Here is a 21942-nt window from a genome sequence, read left to right on the forward strand (position 1 = left end):
GCACTTAACTTGATGGAAACAATCACACTGAAATTTTTACCCAGAATTTACTCACCTAGGGCCAGCAAAGGGGCGTAAAAGTGCTTTAGAAATGAAAGTCTCCGCCAAATCTCTTAGAGTTACGATGGGAGTCCGTCTTCTTTCGCTTTTCATCCTTAGTACTATGGTCTTCTCCGCGCATGCTGCCACGACGACTGCGTCGCTCTGACCTCTTTGCGCCATCCTCTGAATCATCATCATCCTTGTCTTTGTCCTTCTTTTTCTTTTCTCCCTTGTCGTCCTTGTCATCCTTGTCGTCGGCATCATCGTCGCCATTTTCGGCTCCAGAATCAGACCCCTTCTTCTTCCCGTCAGCGTTGGGATTGAGCTCCTTTCCACGCAATTTGTTTTCGTGGTACTTATCGACGTCTATTCCTAGAAGTGTCCAATCAAATACGTAATCGTAAGAAAATCCTTCGCGTACAAATAGCTCGCGGAAGATCTTCCTCAAATACGCATAGTCAGGCCTATCATCAAACCTGAGAGCGCGCGTGTAGTGCAGGTACGCGGCAAACTCTGTTGGCTGACCTCGGGTGAGGGACTCGATGGGGCTAGAGAGCTTTTTCTCTAGAATTTTCTCATACTTTTGGCGCTTTGTGTTGGCCTTGAGGCCTTGCCAAGGTAAGAAACCGCGTAGGAAGTAAAGGAAGACATACGCCAACGCCTCCAAATCGTCTCTGCGCGATTGCTCCAGGCCAAGGTGGGTGTTTATAGAACAGTATCTGGCGGTTCCCGTGAGGCTCTTATGCTCTCGATACGGAATATGCGTGTTTCCTACCATGTAGCGCTTTGCTAAACCAAAGTCTATAATGTAGACCGTTGTCTTGCGCCTCCCAAGACCTATGAGGAAGTTATCAGGCTTAATATCTCTGTGCAGGAAATTCTTGAGGTGGAGAAATTCGACTCTGGTGATCATCTGGTCTGCTAGCATGAGCACAGTTTTGAGTGAAAAGTGCCTATTGCAAGCTGTGAAGAGATCCTCCAAGGAGGGACCCAGCAAATCCATGACCAGTACATTGTATTCTCCCTCTGGAGCATAATGGTAAATATACGGTATTCCAACTCCACCCACGAGGATCTTATAAAGCTTCGATTCATAGAGCAACTGCGGCGGCTTGGCATCAATTGGCTCTAGTTTGATGGCAACATCTTCTCCTGTTGCCAGATTAACACCGCGGTAGAGCTCACCGAATGCTCCTCGACCGATGCGATAGTGAAGTTGATATTTCCCTGCTATACGGAGATCGGTCATCTCGCAAATTGTTTTTTAAATTAAAGACATTGTACAGGCCGCAGGAAGAGATAACGACTCCGGAAAACCTAGCCAATGGTGGCCTATGTTTATGGCTGGAGTTCTTTTTAACGCTCTTGATGCGCTGTCCTATAGAAGAGTCCGGTTCTCTCGCTTTCAAACATTTTTAAGATTTGAGCATGACAGGAACAAGAGCGCAAGCTGCCGAGGTTTTATTGGAGCGTGTCGAGGCACTTAGGTCACACCTTTCTACACAGTCTTCGAAGGAAACGTTGGTTTTAAGCGAGGACACGACCTCGCTGATAGAGGCTGTGTTTCAGGTTGTGAAGTCCGGCTTTCCTTTGGGCCCTTGTTTGGTACCTATTTGCTCTCTTCTTGAGGAGCTCCTGACTATCCCCAACTGGATACGTAGACTGACGGCGGCCAGTACTCTTATTCATGTTGCTAATGAAAACGAACTTGACCACGAGGCGCTCCGCCGTTTTGCTGATCTGCTTTTGACCTTTTTGCATGATGAAAAGCGAGAGCTTCGTGACATTGGCTCTCTTGCGCTTATGAGTCTTCGCTATGAGCAGCAAGTTAGTGTTGCCAATCATCTTGTTGCTGAACTGGAGCAGAAGGATGGCTCTGTGTCTGCTCACCTCATTGAAGGAAGTGTTACGTATGCTGGCTACTTTCTTGCACACGCCCCTCGCGATGCTACTAAGGTTGGACTCAACATCCTTATCTTGTCCTTCGATCCCCAGCACAAGATCACAAATGCTAGCAAGGACTACCTTTACTGGCACGTGGCCAAAGCTCTGACTAAGTATTTAAAAGCCCTCATTTCCAATCCCCTTGCAGCTGCAATATTGAACATACCTGTAAGATCTCTTCCAAATCGCGAAGAGAAGGATAAGAAATATCTTGGTGGTACAGTTACTGCTTCTGTAGCAATTTCTTGGCTTTTGGAGAAGGTTGTCGCATACACTGATGTGCGCTGCCGGAAATCGGCGGCAGAAGCCCTGTCATTATATCTGTACTTGAATTCAGTGATTTTACAGAGACAATATTTAGATTTACTAAAGGATGCACGTCTTTTCATGGGCGGTAATTTGGTCTGTGATGCGTTTGATCTCTATACTCATGCGTATTGCTGTATGCTCACCCATGCCGCAGAGCTTCGGGTATCCATGGCTGATTCCATCAGGAAGCATGACTATGCAGACTATTACCGCTATTTCATTGAGCTGTATCGTTCCATGTCCGTGGACTTCCCCACGGAAAAGCACCTCTCCGGGATTTATCAAGGGGCTCTCATCAAGGGACTTGTCATGATGGAATATCATGGGCATAGCACGAAGCTTGTCTACTCTTTCTCTCTTATGAAGCGTCTTCTCGGCAGCACTGCGATGCACTGTATAGATGGAGGTATACTATGCGCCTTGGAGATTTTCCGTCACGTGCCTGAATATGTCATGGGTCAAATAGTTGAGGCGCAGCTGTACTTACTTTCAAACCACTCCTCTCTTCCCATTGCTGTTTCAGCCAAAAAGGCACTCCTTGGAATCCCCGCTGCCCATGAGCCAACGTTTATACTGGGGTATCTGTGGTGTATAATGTCTCGGATAGCGGTAGATAATGCAGACATCAAGGAAGCAGGGTTTAAGGCCATGTACACCCTTTTCAGCGAGCATAAGGATTATATAGCGAAGCTAAATACTATAAAGGACTCAAAGCTGGTTAATTATTGCCCGTCACAAGTGCTACTCAATGGTCTTACCTATCAGACAAGTCCACAGGCTAGCCTGGTAGGTAGTGGTAGTGGATCTTCAAATCCAGGGTATGACTTCATTAGTCTGGCATCAAAGAGGTTAGACGTTCCCGATCTTTTAGCGTTTCTCAAGATTGTCTTCTGTGTAATTGAGCATACGGTACGAGACACTTCGTCTCCTATGAACGACTATCCTAGAATCTCGGCTGTTAACATGTTAGAGCCACTCCTCGATATCATCCTTCCGATCATCTCACAATATCGAGCCAGTCCACGAAAGTCACCTCTCATTGTAAAGCGTGCACCAGTCGCGGCTACTGCAGTTGTCGTCGACGTGCCCGTGGAGATCTACACCTTGCTAAGGGGTGTATTCTTGCTGCTTACCTACACCATCACGGTTCAATCGTTAGCTTCTAGGTCTGCACGTATTGTGGGAAAGCTCTATAGTGTTCTTTATGCTATTCTTTCTGATGACTCTGGGGATTATTCTGAGAACGTTCACGCCATCAGAGAGCGTATTGCCCCTCTTTATAACTTCGTGCTAATGGCACTATACGTATTAGTGTACAGCTTTAACATATATGACGAGGACCTTGCAGAATCAGCCAGAGCGGCTGTTCCAGCGGTCATTGGTTTTCTTAAAATCTTAGTGGTACCAGTTGTTATACTTAAGGACGCCATTCTCTGCTTGGCCGGCACCATCGCCACAGCAGCTGGAGCTACAGATGAGATAGAGGTATCCGAGATGATCATCAAGAACGTTTCTGGATTCCTAATGCCAGAAACATCGTTTTGTGATCACACAAAAGAAAGGATTGAGGAGGAAGATACAGGCAGTGAGGGGGCCGAAGATGATGCTTCTCTTAGGATGATCTCAAAGGAGAACGTTAATGATCTTTCTCGCCAAAAGCTTCATGCCATCCTCTTTGGTCTGGATAACACAGAGGACAGTGAAGGAAGGACGAGGAATGCTATGGAGGAGAGCACTGACGACGAAGGCGACCTGGTATTAATGGATGGGCTAGCCACCGGTCTTCCACAGGCTGCGCTTACTCTTCTATCTATTCACAATTCTGCAATAGACGAGCATTCTGCGTATGCGGAGAGAGATGTTACGGTTGGAATTCTACGAGCTCTCAGAGGTGACGATATTGATGAAGATTACTTGCTTCACGGTATTGCATATCTATTTGGTATATACTGTACCATAACCAAAAAGAAACGACTCATTGAGAATTTTATGGCTTTGATAAAGAAGTACGCTGAGGAGGAGCTGCAAGACACAGTTGTGGGAGGATACGTCGCATCCTTAGACTTCGAGGAGAATTATCCTTTGCTCAACTCATTCTTTAGTGCAGATAATTTCACAATAAACGTGTCTCTCTGCGCAGACTACGTCCCCTCTACTGCAACCGTAGCATCTAGAGGCCTCCTGGCCCCCGATTTTACAGTCCTGACATTTTTGTTAGAAAGCTGCGAAATGAGCTTGGTGGACGAGGAGATAAAGAACTACGCCCTGAAGGCTCTTGATGACCTGCCCGGAAGAGCGCTCACAACAGAATATTGTATTGTCCAGCTTAACATTCTAAAAGAAAAGCCGAAGGATCAGCGTTGCAGCGAGCTATGCACATTTGTACCTATTCAGTCTGAGAAGATTTTAAACACGAAGGAAGTAGTCACTGCTCTCAGCGATTCTCTGCAAGTTTTGTTCTACGGTGATGATATAAATATTAATGTCTATGCCAAAAACGCTCTTCTCACTAAACTTGTAGACACAGGCGTTCTCTTGCCTGACAAGCCAAAGTTAGATGTCAAGGAGACTAGCGAATTCGATTTCCATAAAATCAATAATTGTTAATCCTCCATCCAGAAAAGTGAATGTAATAATTATAAATCAAAAAATTCGGTCAACACTCTTTTTCATGGCAGACGTTTTTGAGTTACACGTCTATTTCGACGACAACTACTTCTTCATATCTAGAGCAAGGTCCGGCATCACTGTAGATGAGTATTGTCGTCAGCTGGAATTCGAATATTCCCTTTTGTTTACAGAACATGTTTCAATCTTTGGTATTCAGGACGCCGATCACGCTGATCTACCCGTCACCGCAACTCTATCCCACGTCATTACAGATAACAGTGCTATTTTCCCAATACGGTCAGTCGTAACATGCAGCCCAACGCGCTTAGCAATTCAGCTTTTGACCCTCCCCCACATCGGACAGCTGGACGCAATGCAACCAAAGGAACATCAGTACAAACACCATAATCCAGATAGGTGCAAGCCCTATTGCCAGCCACTGGCTCCCTTTGGTTGCTGCAATGAGATATGCACCACCTGCGGAGAGGTAAAGGCTTACTTGGCAACCACCGGCAACTACTGCACGCCCTTCTGTTACTCGTCTGAGGTACGGAAGCAGAAGTCACAAAATATGGACTTCTGCTCCATCTGTTTGGGGCGTGTCCGGCAAGGAAAATATGTTAAGAATTGTATGCACCAATGCGCGATCTGTCACCGCCCATGGTTGATTTTGAACAGTGCAGGGGTCTGTCGCACTTGTCACTGCGTGATCACTGGCTCTTCCTCCAAGCTGGGATCTAAGAAGGACCGTGATCGCTCTATAACCAAGGAACTCATCAAACGGTCCGACAAGAGGGAGGAGAAGTCATCCTTCAAGCCAAACCCTATCGTCGTTGTGGGTGAAGGAGCGATTGACCCTTACAGTCTCTCAGAGGTCCGCGAAAGTCGGCGTCTGAGCCAGGAGATTGTCAAGGGTGGTTATGGAGACCTCTCACGTGTGGCAAAGCGTGAGGCACTACTAAAGCTGCATGGATAGCACAGCTTGCGATCTTAACTCGCGTCTCGAGGCCGAAAACAGAAGTTAAGTGGACAGCTATAGTTTACCCAATTGACCAAGCGCACGGTCACCCAGTTCTCCAGAGCTTTCGGAGTCGGCATCAGTGTCGTGGGTACTCACGTCATTCTCTTGCTCAAGATATGATGACCTCTTACCGCTCCAGACACTCAACGACTTGTCCCCCGAAACAACTAATTTATCATTCCGCAAAAGCTCCATCGCTAGAATAGGTCTATTCTCATCGCTTTGGACGCAAAGGTCTGCTGGAAAGCAATCTACCATGAGGAGGTGCTCCCCAGATAGAAGATTGAACGAACCCCACGTTCCATTGGAGAAGCCTATGTACGCTATCATGTCTTTCCCTGTCTCACCTGCACTTGTGGTAATGAGGGCCTGGGTGCACGCTGCCTCTGCTTGGTAGGTAAATCTGGATGAGAAATTCATGGCACCATCTAGCAACGAAATCAGGCCATCCGTTCCTCCAATGATTACATATCTGTCTGCGCATACGTGTATGAACTCGATGGACCCCTTATGGGTTGAACTAGAAGACACTAGCATGAGCACCTTGTCAGTAGAAGACACTACATGAAACGATCCATCGTCGCAGCCAGCAAAAATCACTGTGGTCTTGCTAGCGCTAGCTTGCTGAGCTGTCATGCCCTGTGTAAGGGTCTTGCTGACCTTGAGACATGTCACAGGCGAAGGTAACTGTACCTTTGAAAGGCAGTCTCTTGTGAGAGGATCGTACATCCGTATGGTACCGTCTTGGGAGCCTGTGATGACTCGCTTTGCGTTTATGCTGAATCCACCGCACGTGACTGCACCCGTGTGACCTGTGAAGACAGCAAATGTTTCTGGCTTCCTTGGGTCCTTAGAGAAATCGAATATCCACGAGTTGCCGTCCTCCGCCCCCACAAGCAATACGTTGCCCTTTCGGTGCAGCTCCATCCACTCTATCGAGGCAGGACCCTCTACATAGCTGATAAGTCGCTCTTCTTTCACGTCAAAGCAGTTAACTATTCCGTCCATACCTGCAGAAAACAGATACCTACCGTCGTGGGAGAACACTAAGGATGTGACAGAGTCCGAGTGCACCCCCTCGAATGTCGCCCGAAGAGCCATGGGCACCTCAAAGTCTCCTACCGAGCCCTTTGCTTCAACAAAGTAAATTGAGTCATCAAGACCTCCCACTGCAAGGAGATCCGGGTCACGTGGGGATTTCTTTATACAAAGGGGATTGTCCTTTCCGATGGAGATGTATCCCAGGAGGCCTGGGACGACGACGGTCTCCGCTATACAATGGGCCTCCTCTAGGCTGTTAAGCTCATCATCTAGGTTAGTCTCTGCACAGTCTCCGAAACTCCGTGAGTTCATAGAATGCCGTACCTACTCCTCTGTGCTACGCCCAACGCCGTGGATGTTATGTCTCTAAATAAATCTATTTCAAAAAACGCCGTTTTCTTTTAAAATTTGAAATGGTTACAAGCGAGACGACATCTAATGGACTGATCCAGTCCATTGCAGGTCCGGTCGTCACAGCAACTAATATGACCGGGTGCTTCATGTTCGAGGTTTGCTATGTGGGAAAAGCCCGTTTGATTGGGGAAATCATCCAACTCAAGGGGGATTCGGCTGTTATCCAGGTCTATGAAGATACCTCTGGGCTAGAAGTTAACGACGTCGTCTACAAATCCGGACGCCTACTTTCTGTCCATCTTGGTCCCGGTTTACTTTCGTCTATTTACGATGGAATCCAGCGCCCCTTAGAGAAGATCGCACAGATTACTAACTCCCACTTCATCCCGCGAGGAATTTCTGCGCCAGCCTTGGATCTAGAGAGGAGATGGACGTTCAGACCGCTTGTCAAGTTGGGGGATCTCCTATCTGTGGGTGACATCTTTGGCATTGTTCCAGAGAACGATCTTCTGGAGTGCAAGATAATGCTACCAGAGTATGGATTCAACGAGGCTACAAATGAGAAAGCGAACATTCCAGGCGGAAAGGTTGTTAAAATAGCGCCTGCGGCTACCGACGCATACACAGTCAAAGACGAAGAAAAGATCTTGGTCCTGGAATACGCCGGACAAAGGTATTACTACGGCCTGGCCCACTACCATCCTGTTCGTTCGCCTAAGAAGGTCTTTAAGAAGCTGCCGTGCATAAATCCCTTGATAACAGGCCAGAGAACGTTGGATGGACTCTTTCCCCTTGCAATAGGAGCCACCGCAGCGATCCCAGGAGGTTTTGGGTGTGGGAAGACTGTCGTGAGTCAATCCATCAGCAAGTATGGTAACACAGATGTCATTGTCTACATTGGCTGTGGAGAGCGCGGTAATGAAATGGCTGAGATCCTCACAGATTTCCCCGAAATGACATTCGAGGCTAAGAAGCGCGTTATCGGGCCATCTGGACAGCAAGAGATTAAAACGGTTGTATCCGACATTTTCAGCCGCACTGTGCTTGTCGCGAATACGTCTAATATGCCCGTTGCAGCCCGTGAGGCTAGCATCTACACAGGAATCACGATTTCTGAGTTCTTCCGTGACCAAGGGTACAACGTCACTCTTCTGGCCGACTCTACTTCCCGCTGGGCTGAGGCACTGCGAGAGATCAGCGGGCGCTTGGGAGGTATTCCGGGAGAAGGCGGCTATCCTGCTGATCTCACCTCTAAGCTTAGCCACTTCTATGAGCGTGCTGGACGAGTCATTTGTCTGGGGAATTCCAATGGTGCGTGGAGCCCAGAGAATATCCTTGATCCTACGTCTGGAGCTATCTCGTCAACCGAACAAGGTCTCCTGCAACCCGGCCAGCGTATCGGCTCTGTGTCGGTGATAGGTGCTGTTTCCCCGGCTGCAGGAGATCTTTCTGATGCAGTCGCCGTCAGTACACTGGCTATAGTCCAAGTTTTCTGGGGACTCAGCAAGAACCTGGCGAAGCGCAAGCACTTTCCATCCGTCGATTGGCTCATTAGCTATTCCAGATGTACTGAGACTCTTGCGCCGTGGTACAACGCTAGAGACATCAGCTTCTTGACCAATAAGGAAAAGGCGAAGACTCTTCTGCAAAACGAGGTGGCCATCCAGGAAACCGCGCAGCTCGTTGGCTATGATAGCTTGGATGATAGCGAAAAGCTTATTCTCGACGTCTGTAACCTAATTCAAGAGGGCTTTTTGCAGCAGAACTCCTACACGGTGTACGATAAGTTCTGCCCGTTTATAAAGACTGATCTGATGCTTCGTAACATTGTTCATTACTACGAGTCCTGTAAGACGGCTCTGGGGCAGGGACACAGCTATCAAGAGCTTAAGAACAGCCTGGAAAAGCTCATTACAGCTCTTTATAGGATGAAGTTTATAGACACTAATACTAACGGTATCGAGTACGGCGTCACCGAGTTAGACAAACTCCACGCCCAGATCACTGCAGCATTTGACGCGCTGTAAGCTCTTTCCAGTGAATTTACTAAGAGTTCGGGTATCGGTAAATCCATATGGTCACTTCGGCCCTCCATACTTACTATTGTTGTTACTATTGTTATTGTTGTTGTTATGATGGCGTCCGTTGCCGTGACCGCTGCCACGGTCAAAGCTCGATCTATTGAATCGGTCGCCGGTAGCCTGTCTATCCCTCTTGTTGTGATAATCCGAGCCCCGATGGTGCTGAGGTCTCTCAAATCCACTGGTACCCTCCTTAGGAACTTTGTCCGAGTTCATTTCCTTTGTAGTAGATTTAAGTTCTATATTTGGCTGAAGAACCTTCGTGACGGCACTTTCATCTGCAGTCTCAACCCACTGGGAGGCTTCTTCAAGCCCTGCAAATGTCTTTCCGTAACGCTTAGCCTTATCTGCTTTCACCATCTCCTTAAAGTCCTCCAACTTCATGAGATCCTTAGAAACGACGGCAGCGATCATCAGCTTCATCGCCTTGTTCTGATCCGCTGCCTTTTTAAGTGCGTTCTTCATGGACTCTATAATCACCCGCCTGACACGCAGAACGGGCTGGGCCGCAAGGGACTCTGCAAGTGTAAGTGGGGAAGTCTTATTGGCCTTATCCAGCCTTTCACAGAAATCCGCGAACAGACGGTCAAGAAGTATATGGCCCATCTTACCTATCAGGAGGGGGTTCTCGTTTGATGGCTTACTCATGGACTTCTGCATAAAGCTCGGGTCCCTGCTGATTTCATCACAGACCAGGAAGCATATGCTTGTGGGAAGCTGCAGATCGTGGACCAGGAACTTCTCGAGGTGCGGCATGCTTGTTTGTGTGTGAAACTCTCTGACAACAGGCTTGCCCCCTTTTGCCAGCCCAAGCAGCTTGTCATAAAGCATACATCCAGTGGCAATGTTTTCGTATTTAATCATTGGATATTTTGTACGGAAGATGATCTCTGCGACGGTGTCCAGGGCACTCTGTTCGAGGAAGTCTACAGCCTCTTCCTCGTGGCCTTCAATGTCGGGCTCGCCGAAAAGACCGCACTTCCTCTGCTTTAATAGATCCAGCACAGCTTTAGATGGTGTCTTTCTAGTCGAGGTCAACATGACATTAACCTTCTCCCGCCTATTTGAAGCCTTTTCTGGTTTATAGTTATTTTCTACTGTGTACTCTGCTCTGAGGAGAGCCATTTCACTCTCGGAAAAGTCAAACTCGTTGTCCGCTATTGTCCCTTGAATGGCTCTCTCGATGCAGTGCTGCATGACCTCGACGGCTAGCTGGTACTCCTTTGGCTCTATGCTGCCCTCATACCCCCTTCTAGGATCGCTTGGATCCACCCGCGTTGCAGATGGAAACAGACAGGGGAACCGTATCTTATCGCTTATGAATAGACTTGCCAACGTCGAGACCACGTCCTTGTTTGTCTGTTGGTTATCCTTCGTCGTAGTGGAGTACGCACTGACAAGACCGCTGGCAAATGCCCTGTAAAGATCTACTATCTCGCCTTCGCTACGAGAAGGGAAGAGATTGGGCAGCTCGTCATACATGATCTTAATGGAGCCGTCAAAGACCATGCGGCGCGCCGTAAGCTTGACCTGTCTACACCACTTCTCCATCATCCCGTCAGAGAAAAGGTCGACCTCCTTGTTGCTAATGTTTGCATTGAGAAAACCGAGGTTGAAGGCTATTGTATATCGAAGCCCGTTCTCACGGACCGCAGCAGGCGTATCATCATCGGGTTCCCGCTCTGGTCTAGAGGGCTTCACCGGACCAGCTTCATAGTTGAGCGTCTTTTGCATGCTCTTCCATCCACCACTCCTGTCCTCAAGAATCTCTGTGAGAAGAACCTGAATGCGCACCTCAACTACTTGTTTTTCTAGAAGGAGTTGCAGGACATCCATACAGTACACGTAAAGAGTGTACTCGTATGTCGAGTGGTCATAGTTATCCATTGCCAGCCCGCCTGTCCGGAGAATTATGATAACAAGATCCATGTATTCTGAGCTCCAGGCAGTCTTATACTGCGGCTCTGTCAGCGCCTGAAGCCGAGCAATAGTGCTCTTATATGCAGAAGTTTTACGGTCAACGTCGTCAATAGTGATAGACCCTCTATCTGGAAACCCGCGCCTCATTTCCTCTTTTGCACGAGAAATATCGTCGCTGGATCCTTTATTCTTAGTCTGTGTATAGTAATTGTCGATAGTCTTGTCAAACTGTCTCCGCAACAGGAAGGATATCAGTGTCACAAACTGCGCTATAGGAAGAAGCATGTTTGTTGGTGTCTTCTTTGTAATGGAGGCTGAGGAGCTTCCTGTCTTCTCACTCATGCGCTTCTGCTGTCGCCGCTCTTTGCGGTAAAAATCAAGTAAGTCTTTGGTAAAGATGGACGCGAGGAACTTAACATTATTGGAAAGATGCACGAGCTTGTTCTGCTCCTTAATGCTCCTGACCTCGTCAGTATCAGTGTCTTCAACATTAAACACTGGGTTGTGTGTCTGGCCTGTTTTAATCTCCTCAGCCATGTTTCCTCGCAACATATAATCCCGGAAGAAACCCACCGTGAACCCGCGGAGTGGCTTGTCGTCTCCAAGCTTGTCCTTGTTCTTTTGAACCATCTCTCTAAAGCCCCTCATGTCGGGAAACATGGTGTCGTCTTTAAGGTCTGCGAAGATACGGAGAACCTCCAAGAAACCAGTCGCTATGCTGAGCTCGCCATCCTTTCCAGCTGGTGTGTCCTTGTCTCCTTGAACAGTGCGGCCACGCGGGTTATCGAGAAGGGCAAAGAGAAGGTCAGTGTACACATCGACGAAATTAGGCTCCATACAGGCCTTGTCTATGATCTCGTCGAAGATCGCCTTAAAGAGGAATATCTTTTGGTATTGATTTTCCAAGTTCGGTATCTCTTGTATCATTTTGACAACATCTGCATGCACCTGCTTGACAGTTTCCTTGGTGATCTTGTTCAGCTTATCACGGATAGAAAGGAGAGTCGTGCGTTCAAAGTTGGTTTCGTCGCCCTTGATCATAAGCTTCACAATCTGGGGCATATCTCCTGCCCGTTCGTTGGTGAGGTACTTCTCAATGTCAGCGGCCCTGGCCACGTCGAAATAGTGCAACATAGCGGTTGAAAGTTGCTTTCTTGTGTTGTGCACGACAGGATCTGCAACCGCTGAGTCCAGGCGAACGAGAACATCCTTGTAGTTCAGCTCTATGCCACTCGCCCTGCACTGGAAGGAAGAAAGCTCTTTGCGACTCTCCAGAAGAGAAAGCAAATGCGTCATGAAGTCTGACTGAGGAGCCCGACGTTCTCCTGGGCTTGTCAGCTTCTTGTAATCCACTATTTTCGCCTTCTCTTCATGGTGCTTTCGGGCATTGTACACTGGAGGCTTGGAATCATGTGCTGCTGTGCTAGACTCAGGTTCAGGCTCGGGTTCGGCCTGCGGGGCCAAAGTCTCCACAGAAACAGCAGGAAAGATCTCTGCTGTACGCTCTGGCAAAGCCGCTGGAGCTTCCTCGTCTTTTGGAGCAGCAGTCTCTGGTAAGGGTTTCTGACTTTGAACTAACGATGATTGTTGGGGAGGAGCCGGTACCGAGGGGCGGACAGCCTCAGTCTCCTTCTTGTGATACCTATTTTTCCTGTTGGGCTTATTGTCCACCCAGCCGCCACTGGTCTCCTTTGACTTGTGACCCTCTTTCCCGGGCTTGTTGTCGCTGGGTTTATTCTCTGATGGAGTAGCAGGGGGGTCAGGCAGCTCAGGACCCTTCTCTGGTAGGGGGGCTACGTTTTCAATAACATTAGTCTTCAGCGGAGCGTCAATAGGCTGATGTGCCGACTGACTAGCAACATTGTCGCTCTGAGAGGAATTAATACCGGGCTGTGTCTCTTGTTCAGCTGCATCTGGAAGCTGTGCGTCCATGTCTTTTATCGCCTGTTGCTGGTCAGGCTCCATCGCCGCCTGGGGCGCAGTAACATCTTGATTGGGAGTAGACTCATTAATAAGTTCTGAATTGCCGCCTATTTCCATCGAAATCATCGGAAGAGCGGAGTTTGGAAAAGAAAGGTTGTCCTGCGGTGCACTGCTAAAGAGCGACACATTCTGCTGGCTTCCCTGAGGCATGCCTTGCATATGCCGGGCTCCTTGAAAGGACTCCCGCACTTTCTGACTCCCTGGGGGCGGATCCTGTGTTGGGTCTTGTGCAGCCTCGGTGGTAAAGCTCCAAGTGCAGTCACTTTTATTCTGAGGAGAAAGAGTGAATTGAGTAGACTTGACGTTATCCCGAGGCTTCTGGGAGCGCTCCTTAGTAATGGATATTTGTTGGGGGGCATCTTGTAGTATTGGCTTCGTTGCTTCGTTAGCAAATGCTAACGCCCCACCTGCGCCCCCAGTTCCGGGCAGTTTAGTCTCAAGTTCACCTTGGAACATCACTGTTATTCCAAAAAAATGCTAAAAATGAATTTAAATTACTTTTTATTGATGATATCTACTTTGTCCTTTTGGCAAGCAGAGCGCAGAGACTGATTAGGTCTACAGGGACTACAAATTCTAGATCTCAAAGAGCAACCATTTACTTCTTATTTCTTTCAGGCATAATAATGGATGGGTGTATCGTGCTCGGCATTGAAAGTACCCTATCCAGTTGAAGAGACACTTCATCAATCGTCTGCCCCTCACAGTTTATACTGACTACTGAGTGATTGAAGACCTTATCAACCAAGTCTTTATTCTCAGCATAAACCCTAAATCGCTCACGAATGACATCTTCTCTGTCGTCGGTCCTCACCACCACACGATCAGCAATATCCGGTGGTGGGGGGTCATATATAATGTGATAGGTGTTCCCTGTGATGGGGTCAAAGCGCCTGCCACCTAAACGCTGGACCACTGCCTCCTGATCAACCTTAAGCTCTACAATATGGGTAGGGAAGAGATCAGGAGATGCCCTGAGCGCCGCAGCTTGAGACTCAGACCGGGGAAATCCATCCAAAAGCCAATTGGAGTCACCGATGGTTGCTATGTGATTTTCGATGAGTTTAATAACTATGCTGTCAGGCACTAGTTGGCCCTTGGATACGTAATCCTTTATTTGAGCAGTGATGGGAGAATTACGGTTCATCTCCTCTCGAAGCAAATTCCCCGGAGAGATGTGCTTCAAGGAATATTTGGAAACAAGATGTTTTGCTTGTGTACCCTTGCCGGCTCCGGGGGCCCCCAAAAGTACCAGCTTAAACAGGTTCTTCTTGCGATCACCGAAGTAGCTACTCAGATATTTTAGCGGGCTTTTAGGTTGATACTTAATGAGCGACTGCATTGCGAGCTGCAGAGTGGTATACACATTATGCTTTTGTATATAGTCTGTCAGACTACACGAAACCCCTGAGCTTGTGTTCTCTCTTGCGGTGGATCCATCGTCCGGGGTGGTCATGACAAACAAATTTAAAATTCCAGATCTTAAAGTGGGCTTAAAGTCCCATGAATTCTGACAGCTTTATTCATAAGGAACTTTTGCGTATATATCCAGAATATGGTGAAATAACTGACCCTACCCTACAATTAGACTTCTTCACCGCCTTGCCCCTCACAACACGGAGGGCCCTCAAGGCAGCATCTGTGCGCGCAAAGGGAGTTGGGCCCAATAGGCTCCTCATTAACGATCCACAGATTGACACCCAGGCCCTTTGTGCTCCTGGTACGTCAACGTTATCCTCCTGTCTCACTGACCAACCCACGCTCTCCACGCTGATATCTGCATATGTTGCTTACTACCCCTTTACTGCGGAGGAAGACATGCCAGCTGGGCAAACACACAGTGTCTTAGATTCACAAGTTATTGCAGCATACCGCGCCTGGCGGCGAGATGTGACATCCTCTTCGTACATCTCTCTTCCTGGTCAGACGATGGAGCTTGTTGGCTTTCTGTCTGCCGAGTGCTTAGATGACGATCTCTGTGTAGTTGAAGTGGTAGACCTATACTATCTTTTGCTCCGCAGGGGCGAGTCCTATGCCAAGCATCTCTTCAGAGCTCGTTTTCCGTTGACCCACGAAATAGACACCCCCAGTATTGGTTCAGCTAAGGGGTATCCCAATGAGCCAACGCAGGTCCTCCTTTCCAACGTGCCATTGTTTGCAGACCAAACTTGCAGGAAGCATGCAGACCTTACTGCTATCCTCGAGCAGTTTGTACAGCTCCGTAAGCAGTTCCGTCTTTGGCTTTTGGCGGATCTTCATTATCAGGTCCTTACACTACTAGACAGCAACTGTACTGGCAACGCAAACAATACCGATGTATCTATACCCAGCCTTTTTATTCTTGATGAGCCGTTTCTCCCCCAGGACGCTTCAGATGATGTCTATGAGCCTAACGAAAATAAGAATCGGCTTCTTGTCTTAAAAGATAAAGCTGCAGCCACTAGCATGCTTTTAAACACGCCCTGCATTTCGGATCTTCAGAATAGTCAGGAGAAGAAGGGTCTTGAGGTGCTACAATCTCTCCAGAACCATCTCATGCGTTATGTAGACAAGGAGTTTGATGCTTTGTGTGAGGCACACATCCCGCTGTTCCCCAAAGGATGGGCGTAGCGTAACTAGCCACCAAAAAGCAAAGGCGTTCACAGCAAAGGTACTATTCACACAGCAGCTTTCTAAGATGGTCCAACCTCTTGGTCAGCCGCGTGGACGAGTGAAGAAATGCCAGATATGCTTTGTCATAATCATCCACAGCAACTTCCTCCATGATGCCCGTGGGCTGATCAATGCGGTAAGTGAGGCGCTTGGTAACAATCAGCCTCTCTATCTCCTGCTGCAGGATGTCCACGGGCATCTTTAGGGCAGTTGCTAGCTGAGGTATGCTAGCGTTGATATAGGACCGTAGAAGCTGCTTTATCATCAGGGCTCTGTACTCCTTTGTGATGGCTGCACTACACATCCTGAGAAAGGAGCTGCGGCGACAAAGTGAGTATATTTTCAGTAGGGTCTCATTTAGTGCGCTGTATCTGCATTGCTGCACACACTCTATGGCGTCTGTGAGGTATGGCGTGTTAGAGATAATAGTTAGCGTATCAGAGGACGTCTGCAACAGAGCCAAAAAATCTTTCCGTGGAAGCACCACCAGATTCATCAGCAGAGCAACAACAATGAAGTCCTCATAGGGGAGTAAGGCCTCTGCAGAGTAGGTTGGTACAACTGCGTGCAGAAGGGAGGCAACGCGTGTCATTATCCCATACTTATCTAGAGCTGTGCCAGAGGACTGCTTATAGGTGAATGCGTTATATTGATCATTATCTTCTATGTTCATGTCTAAGAACCCCATGATCAACCCAAAGCTTAAATAAAACCCATAGATAGACCTATTCTCATAGCTGACGTTGTCTAAAATCTCTTTGCACTTCTGTAAGTAAACGCTATAGAGGTCCTTATCGTGGTAGAAATAGGCGAGCCGTAAAAACGACAAGTAACATGAAAACACGGCATCACTGGAGACCAAAGGGATGTGGATTTCATTCAGAGCAGCCTGTGCTTCTGCACACAATCCTGCTGTAAGGTATCGCTTCATCTTTGCCAGTTTAAGCTGTGCCATATCTATGTCAGTGAGAGTTTTGTCATTGAGTCGTCTGTCGATATCTAGAACTTCATCATCAACCTGCTTCCGAAGCGCGCTCATTATCTGCGGATTAAGATCTAAAAATCCGATGAGGGTGCAGAAGTCATAACAACCCGGGAGACAATGTTGCTCGATAAGCTCAAGGGCTTCTTTCTGGAACGCTGTAAGGTCCGTCTTCCCATAATTATGAGCTCCTTCACAGAGACAGTCCTTGAGTGCAACGACGGGGTCTAGGCCGGCACTCTTCATGTCTCGATATTTTTTTTTAAAGAAAATGCTTAAACTGATTTACACTGTAACACACCGCAGCTGCTATTACTGTTTAATGGATCTCTTTATCGCCCGTCTACCATCAGGACGTGGCCGCTTGTCTCCCAACTTACAATGCTCCATTCCCGATTCGGGGCCCTGCGTGCTTTCAGCAATGTGCCTTTTTATGAGATTAGTATTGCTATCACTCAATTGTGTGATAAGGTCTTTAGCCTCGTAATAGAGAGACACCAGACGGTTGGAGCGATCACCCAGCTTCAGGACTAAGGTCTCATATTCGCTAACCCGCCGTTCCAGTACGTTCAGTACTTGCTCCTCTATGCTCGCGGACTCCTTCTGTATACTTGCCTCAGACTTTAATGTCTCCAAATCCGAAAAAAGCTCGTCTTCCTGAAGCACGTGTTTCCCGAGACCTTCAATTTTGATCTGTAAAACGTCTACGGATTGTAGTATGCTCTCTGCTAGATCTATCTGCCTTAGAAGGGTCTGCTTATGCATAGCCAGCTTCAATGCTTCGCGCTGTATGGCTCTAGTAGTCTCCAGTTGATCAGGCCCCTTTACCACATCCTTGCTGCCAGAGCCTGGATGCGCAGAGGCCATCTTTGAGGAGCTGGCCAACCGCTTGTTCGGGGGAACTTTTGCTGGAACCTTCAGCTGACTGAGGTGAAGGGAAGCAGACTCCATGGCATAAATAAATGCAAAATTCTTTAACCTGAAAACAAAATGGCTAGCAACACGAGGAAACGAGTGTTTCGCCGGGCATAACTGGGCATGCATTTTCCTTGCCCAGTCTGCCTCCATACTAATTTCTCCTTTACTCAATCAGGATGGCGAGCGGCAGTGTGAATGATGTGTCTTAGCAGAATTTTAACTAGGGGAAAATGGCCGTATCAGTCATCACGACGGACGATTGGTTTAAGGCCATCCGTTGTTCTAAGTACCCTCTTGTCACAAAGTACATCCATGAGTTCAAGGGCAAGCGATGCTCTATGGAGTGGACGGCACTAATGTGGGCAGCAAAATTTGGGGATGTGAAAATGGTCGAGCTCCTTGCTGAGCATGAGCATTCTTTGATAAACGATAATATGGAGACTGCTCTTATGATCGCCTGCCGCTTCCGCAACTACCACGCAGCCAATATCCTTGTGAAGTACGAGGCCGGCAGACAGGACAAGCTTGGCTGGACGGCGCTCATGTGGTTATCAGTCATGGGCGGGGCTGACACAGCAAATTTACTGGTGGCAAGAGAGGCGTGTAAGCAGGATAAAGACGGGCAGACAGCTCTTATGCTCAGCATAGAAAAAGGCCACTACGACATTTCGGCCCTTCTTCTTGGCCACGAGGCCAGAATGGCAATGAAGAACGGTCTTACTGCATTGATGAAGGCCTCCATGTTGGGCAATCAAGATGTGGTCAGAAGATTGGCTCCTTACGAACTTGGAATGCAAGATTCTAAGGGGAAAACAGCGCTCATGCACGCAATAATGAAGAGAAACACATGGCTATTTGACGTGTTAGGTCCAGAGGCAAGCATAGTCGATTCAGAGAATACTACGCCCTTTGAGTTGGCTCGAAAGGAAGAACTGGATTCATATCATCTACTAAATCTGCTGTTAACGCGGAGATATCTCGATGATCAACGCAGAAATCTTTGGTTGATGATTATTCTCTTTTACATTAGTACGACTAGTCTCAAGCTGCTCTTTGGCGATTCCCAGACAATTGTCGCCATAAATGACTTAACAGAGTCTTTTCTCTCGCTCCTCTTTGATGATCTGGACTTGACAGCCACCTCACCGATCAATGCTGATGGATTTAGCACCAATCTCAATCGTACTGATAAGAGTGGCACCACTGATGATACAGACATCACAATGGAGTGGAGCACCCAGCGCCCTCAAGCAGCCTTTATAGAGCCACTGATGGATGCCGGACTTAAAGCGATAGAAGACCTAAATAACAACATAGATATACAGCCATGCGCGGTGTGTTTGGACTTTATCTGTGAAATGGTTTTCTTGCCCTGCAAGCACTGCGTTACATGCCATAATTGTACAGAGGCAATCAAGGCCAAGTGTCCTTATTGTAGAGAAGAAATCAAGGATATGATTCAGCTAGATTACTCCTTTGAGACCCCCTCTATTTTTAAAGTAATTGGGGCCACAGAGTAAGTTTTCTGCGATGGAGCCATGCCCGCCTTTACTGGCTAAAATCACCTGGCCCATCATTTTCATTGAAGAAATCAGCATTGATGCGTCTGTTTGTATCTCTAGCCTGCTGGATGAAAAAGGCACGTATAGTCCGGATGGCTTCGTCCTGTGTGGTTATTTGGCTGTTCTTCCCACGGACCATTTCTTGCATCCACCGGGTAGTCCACTTGATGCACTCTCCGAATCTCTCGTCAGCCAAGATGACAGCGGCATAATCGTTATCTTTTCTTGTCACTCTGCCGATACATTGGGTCAAAACACGCCCTGCATCAAAGTGGATGTATTCGCTGGGTTTTATGCCGAATTTTGCGTTAAGGTAGTTTAGCTTCATATGGATAAGGGTGCTGCCGGAGTATAGGTACGGCACACCAATGAGTATTATGCTGCGAGCATGGTGGTACTTAAAGTCTATTCCCTCTGATAGCTTTCCGCGCGCAATAGCAAACAAAACTGCTCCCCTTCCACTGTCACAGCACTTTCGATAACAAGCTACTGCATGCATTGTTTCAATGGGGTCTGGCGTCTCGAAGAATACAAGCTTATTGTTTGTTATGACTCTAAACATATTTGAGGACGTTATGTTCCACAGGGTTATGAGGTCTTCCATGAAGCGATACGACGGGAAGAAGACGATAAGGCCGTCGGCTGTGGATGATGATATCTGAGCAAGTATCCGACCATAGTTCTGCACTGCCGATGGGGTGGTTCTGAAGAAGAACTGTGTTGTAAGCTTCGCCTGGTCTGCCCCCTTACCAATTATCTTAATACATATGTTGGACTGTGCTCCGCTTTCAATAATACACTTCTTAACAACAGGCTCCACTGAGCGCTCGCATTGCTCAGCGTACATGGTTATTCCTAATATGCGTTCGATCAATGAGGGCTTAGTCGCCTCTGCCACTCCGGATGAGTTAATTGAGGTATCTGTACACTCATAGGAGGCAAACAGAGTTGCACTCATCATCATGATCAGAGGAAAGTACTGGTATACCGGCCGTAAAGCGATAAACGGGTCTTGGCACACAAGTCTATACAGCGTCTGATGCTTGCTGTGCTCAAATATCTGTTGTGTATGAGCCAGCAGAGTGTCGTCGTCACCCATTGAGGTCTGAGGTTTTTGTATGACAGTGAAGAACTTTTCGTAGCTAAGAGAGGATGAGTATGTTCGGAAGTGCTTTAGTGTCTCAACACTCCCAAAGTACCCCAACAGGGACAAGAACTGAACTAATTGTGGAAGGTTCTTATCAAATATACAATAATATGATTGATAATAGTGTAGATACTCAGGTGACAACTGAAGAAAGGACTCGGTAATAAACTGCAAGCGCACAAGGTTCAGCACATCCACGTGAGGAAGAGACACAACGTCCTTAGTCAAGCGGTCCGAGAGCTGCTCCTTTAATAACCTGACTATCCTTAGCAGTCCGGACAAAAACTGCTGAGGTGTTTTGACAGCTGCATAAGATTCTGATGAGAGTAAGAGCACATCTGCCGGAGCTGAGCCAGAGAAGAGGAGCCTGCTGTCCTGCTGGACTGTCTTGATTGCCCGCTCTTTGCGCAAAAAGGACCTATCAGGTGAGAATGGAGGCGGCGGTGGACGTGCGCTGTGTGCAATTGAGGCCGACATCGCGTGAATAGATTGTTCGCAGTCCACTACCAATTTGTAGCTCAGGTGCATGGACATTGCATCACAAGCAGCGTACTCTAAATTATGCGCCTCGTCTATGATAAGGAGCGTGTTCTGATCCAGTATTGCACCCAGCGGTCCTGCACACTTGGGATCTAACACGTAATTGTAGCTTCCTACGATTATATCGGCTGTATGGAGTAAACGACGATTAGCAAAATAAGGGCACACTACTCCGCCATTGTACGTTCTACACTGATTAATAAACTCTGGAATGGTGTACGATTCTCTGCCTATGGATAGCTCACCTTCCTCTTCGAGTGTTTTCTTGAACGCTGGGCACATGACGGTATCCTCCAAGTCAACGCCCCTAGTGATTTTAATGCACTCTGTGTCTAGGTATGCAGCTCTAGAAACAGATTCATTAACGCACAACCGCCTGCGCGATGTAATAGGCAATGCTCGTAGCTTTCTGAATGGCGGGGCTCTAACACTTGAATTCGGGGGTTCTTTCTTTAGTGAAGGCTCTGCACCCACAGTAACAGCAGAAGAAGCAGTAGCTCCGGCTACAGACTTGAAGGCATCACTGCGGGCTTTGTTAAGGTGAAAGATTTCCCCGAGCACATGGTCTACAACAGGGATAGTGCGACAGAGAAAGACTATGCGAGATATGGCCGTGGGATATGCGTCCCAAAAGGACGCAGCTGCCGACAACACAGCTAGTGTCTTGCCAGACCCTGTCTTTGCTTCAAGAAGAGAAAGAGCCCGCTTCCCCCCTATCCCTGTCCGCAAGACATCGCACACATGCTCCATGATCTGTAGCTGTTGTTTACTGACGGTGGGATATGGATAGACAATGGAGAGGCCACCGACATCAATCAACATTTTAAGTCCCCAGC

General features: G+C 47.8%; 12 protein-coding genes across 12 annotated transcripts; 5 read left to right on the plus strand and 7 right to left on the minus strand.

Moving 5' to 3' along the window:
* Positions 1 to 85: 85 nt before the first annotated feature.
* GL50803_007537 (Kinase, CK1 CK1) lies at positions 86 to 1291 on the minus strand (the record flags this gene model as incomplete). The annotated part of the gene is made up of 1 exon (XM_001704088.1): positions 86 to 1291. The coding sequence occupies one exon, from the start codon at positions 1289 to 1291 to the stop codon at positions 86 to 88; it is 1206 nt and encodes a 401-aa protein (XP_001704140.1).
* A 179-nt stretch (positions 1292 to 1470) lies between these two features.
* GL50803_0014475 (uncharacterized protein) lies at positions 1471 to 4902 on the plus strand (the record flags this gene model as incomplete). Its single annotated transcript, XM_001704087.1, has 1 exon — positions 1471 to 4902. One exon carries the CDS (start codon positions 1471 to 1473, stop codon positions 4900 to 4902), a length of 3432 nt encoding a protein of 1143 aa, XP_001704139.1.
* Positions 4903 to 4966: 64 nt separating this feature from the next.
* On the plus strand, positions 4967 to 5881 carry GL50803_007534 (uncharacterized protein; the record flags this gene model as incomplete). Its single annotated transcript, XM_001704086.2, has 1 exon — positions 4967 to 5881. One exon carries the CDS (start codon positions 4967 to 4969, stop codon positions 5879 to 5881), a length of 915 nt encoding a protein of 304 aa, XP_001704138.2.
* Positions 5882 to 5938: 57 nt separating this feature from the next.
* GL50803_007533 (Angio-associated migratory cell protein) lies at positions 5939 to 7279 on the minus strand (the record flags this gene model as incomplete). The annotated part of the gene is made up of 1 exon (XM_001704085.1): positions 5939 to 7279. One exon carries the CDS (start codon positions 7277 to 7279, stop codon positions 5939 to 5941), a length of 1341 nt encoding a protein of 446 aa, XP_001704137.1.
* Positions 7280 to 7380: 101 nt separating this feature from the next.
* On the plus strand, positions 7381 to 9348 carry GL50803_007532 (Vacuolar ATP synthase catalytic subunit A; the record flags this gene model as incomplete). The annotated part of the gene is made up of 1 exon (XM_001704083.1): positions 7381 to 9348. One exon carries the CDS (start codon positions 7381 to 7383, stop codon positions 9346 to 9348), a length of 1968 nt encoding a protein of 655 aa, XP_001704135.1.
* Positions 9349 to 9399: 51 nt separating this feature from the next.
* GL50803_00137753 (uncharacterized protein) lies at positions 9400 to 13761 on the minus strand (the record flags this gene model as incomplete). The annotated part of the gene is made up of 1 exon (XM_001704081.1): positions 9400 to 13761. One exon carries the CDS (start codon positions 13759 to 13761, stop codon positions 9400 to 9402), a length of 4362 nt encoding a protein of 1453 aa, XP_001704133.1.
* A 142-nt stretch (positions 13762 to 13903) lies between these two features.
* On the minus strand, positions 13904 to 14761 carry GL50803_0028234 (adenylate kinase; the record flags this gene model as incomplete). The annotated part of the gene is made up of 1 exon (XM_001704080.1): positions 13904 to 14761. One exon carries the CDS (start codon positions 14759 to 14761, stop codon positions 13904 to 13906), a length of 858 nt encoding a protein of 285 aa, XP_001704132.1.
* A 47-nt stretch (positions 14762 to 14808) lies between these two features.
* GL50803_0086431 (uncharacterized protein) lies at positions 14809 to 15915 on the plus strand (the record flags this gene model as incomplete). Its single annotated transcript, XM_001704079.1, has 1 exon — positions 14809 to 15915. One exon carries the CDS (start codon positions 14809 to 14811, stop codon positions 15913 to 15915), a length of 1107 nt encoding a protein of 368 aa, XP_001704131.1.
* A 43-nt stretch (positions 15916 to 15958) lies between these two features.
* Positions 15959 to 17185, minus strand: GL50803_004331 (26S proteasome non-ATPase regulatory subunit 6; the record flags this gene model as incomplete). The annotated part of the gene is made up of 1 exon (XM_001704078.1): positions 15959 to 17185. The coding sequence occupies one exon, from the start codon at positions 17183 to 17185 to the stop codon at positions 15959 to 15961; it is 1227 nt and encodes a 408-aa protein (XP_001704130.1).
* A 66-nt stretch (positions 17186 to 17251) lies between these two features.
* GL50803_0013601 (uncharacterized protein) lies at positions 17252 to 17890 on the minus strand (the record flags this gene model as incomplete). The annotated part of the gene is made up of 1 exon (XM_001704077.2): positions 17252 to 17890. The coding sequence occupies one exon, from the start codon at positions 17888 to 17890 to the stop codon at positions 17252 to 17254; it is 639 nt and encodes a 212-aa protein (XP_001704129.2).
* A 197-nt stretch (positions 17891 to 18087) lies between these two features.
* GL50803_004329 (Ankyrin repeat protein 2) lies at positions 18088 to 19377 on the plus strand (the record flags this gene model as incomplete). Its single annotated transcript, XM_001704076.1, has 1 exon — positions 18088 to 19377. One exon carries the CDS (start codon positions 18088 to 18090, stop codon positions 19375 to 19377), a length of 1290 nt encoding a protein of 429 aa, XP_001704128.1.
* A 28-nt stretch (positions 19378 to 19405) lies between these two features.
* On the minus strand, positions 19406 to 21928 carry GL50803_004328 (TFIIH basal transcription factor complex helicase subunit; the record flags this gene model as incomplete). Its single annotated transcript, XM_001704074.1, has 1 exon — positions 19406 to 21928. The coding sequence occupies one exon, from the start codon at positions 21926 to 21928 to the stop codon at positions 19406 to 19408; it is 2523 nt and encodes an 840-aa protein (XP_001704126.1).
* Between the last annotated feature and the right edge of the window lie 14 nt (positions 21929 to 21942).

This window comes from Giardia intestinalis, chromosome 3 (genome assembly GCF_000002435.2).
Source record: "Giardia intestinalis strain WB C6 chromosome 3, whole genome shotgun sequence".
NCBI classification, from domain to species: Eukaryota; Fornicata; order Diplomonadida; family Hexamitidae; genus Giardia; species Giardia duodenalis.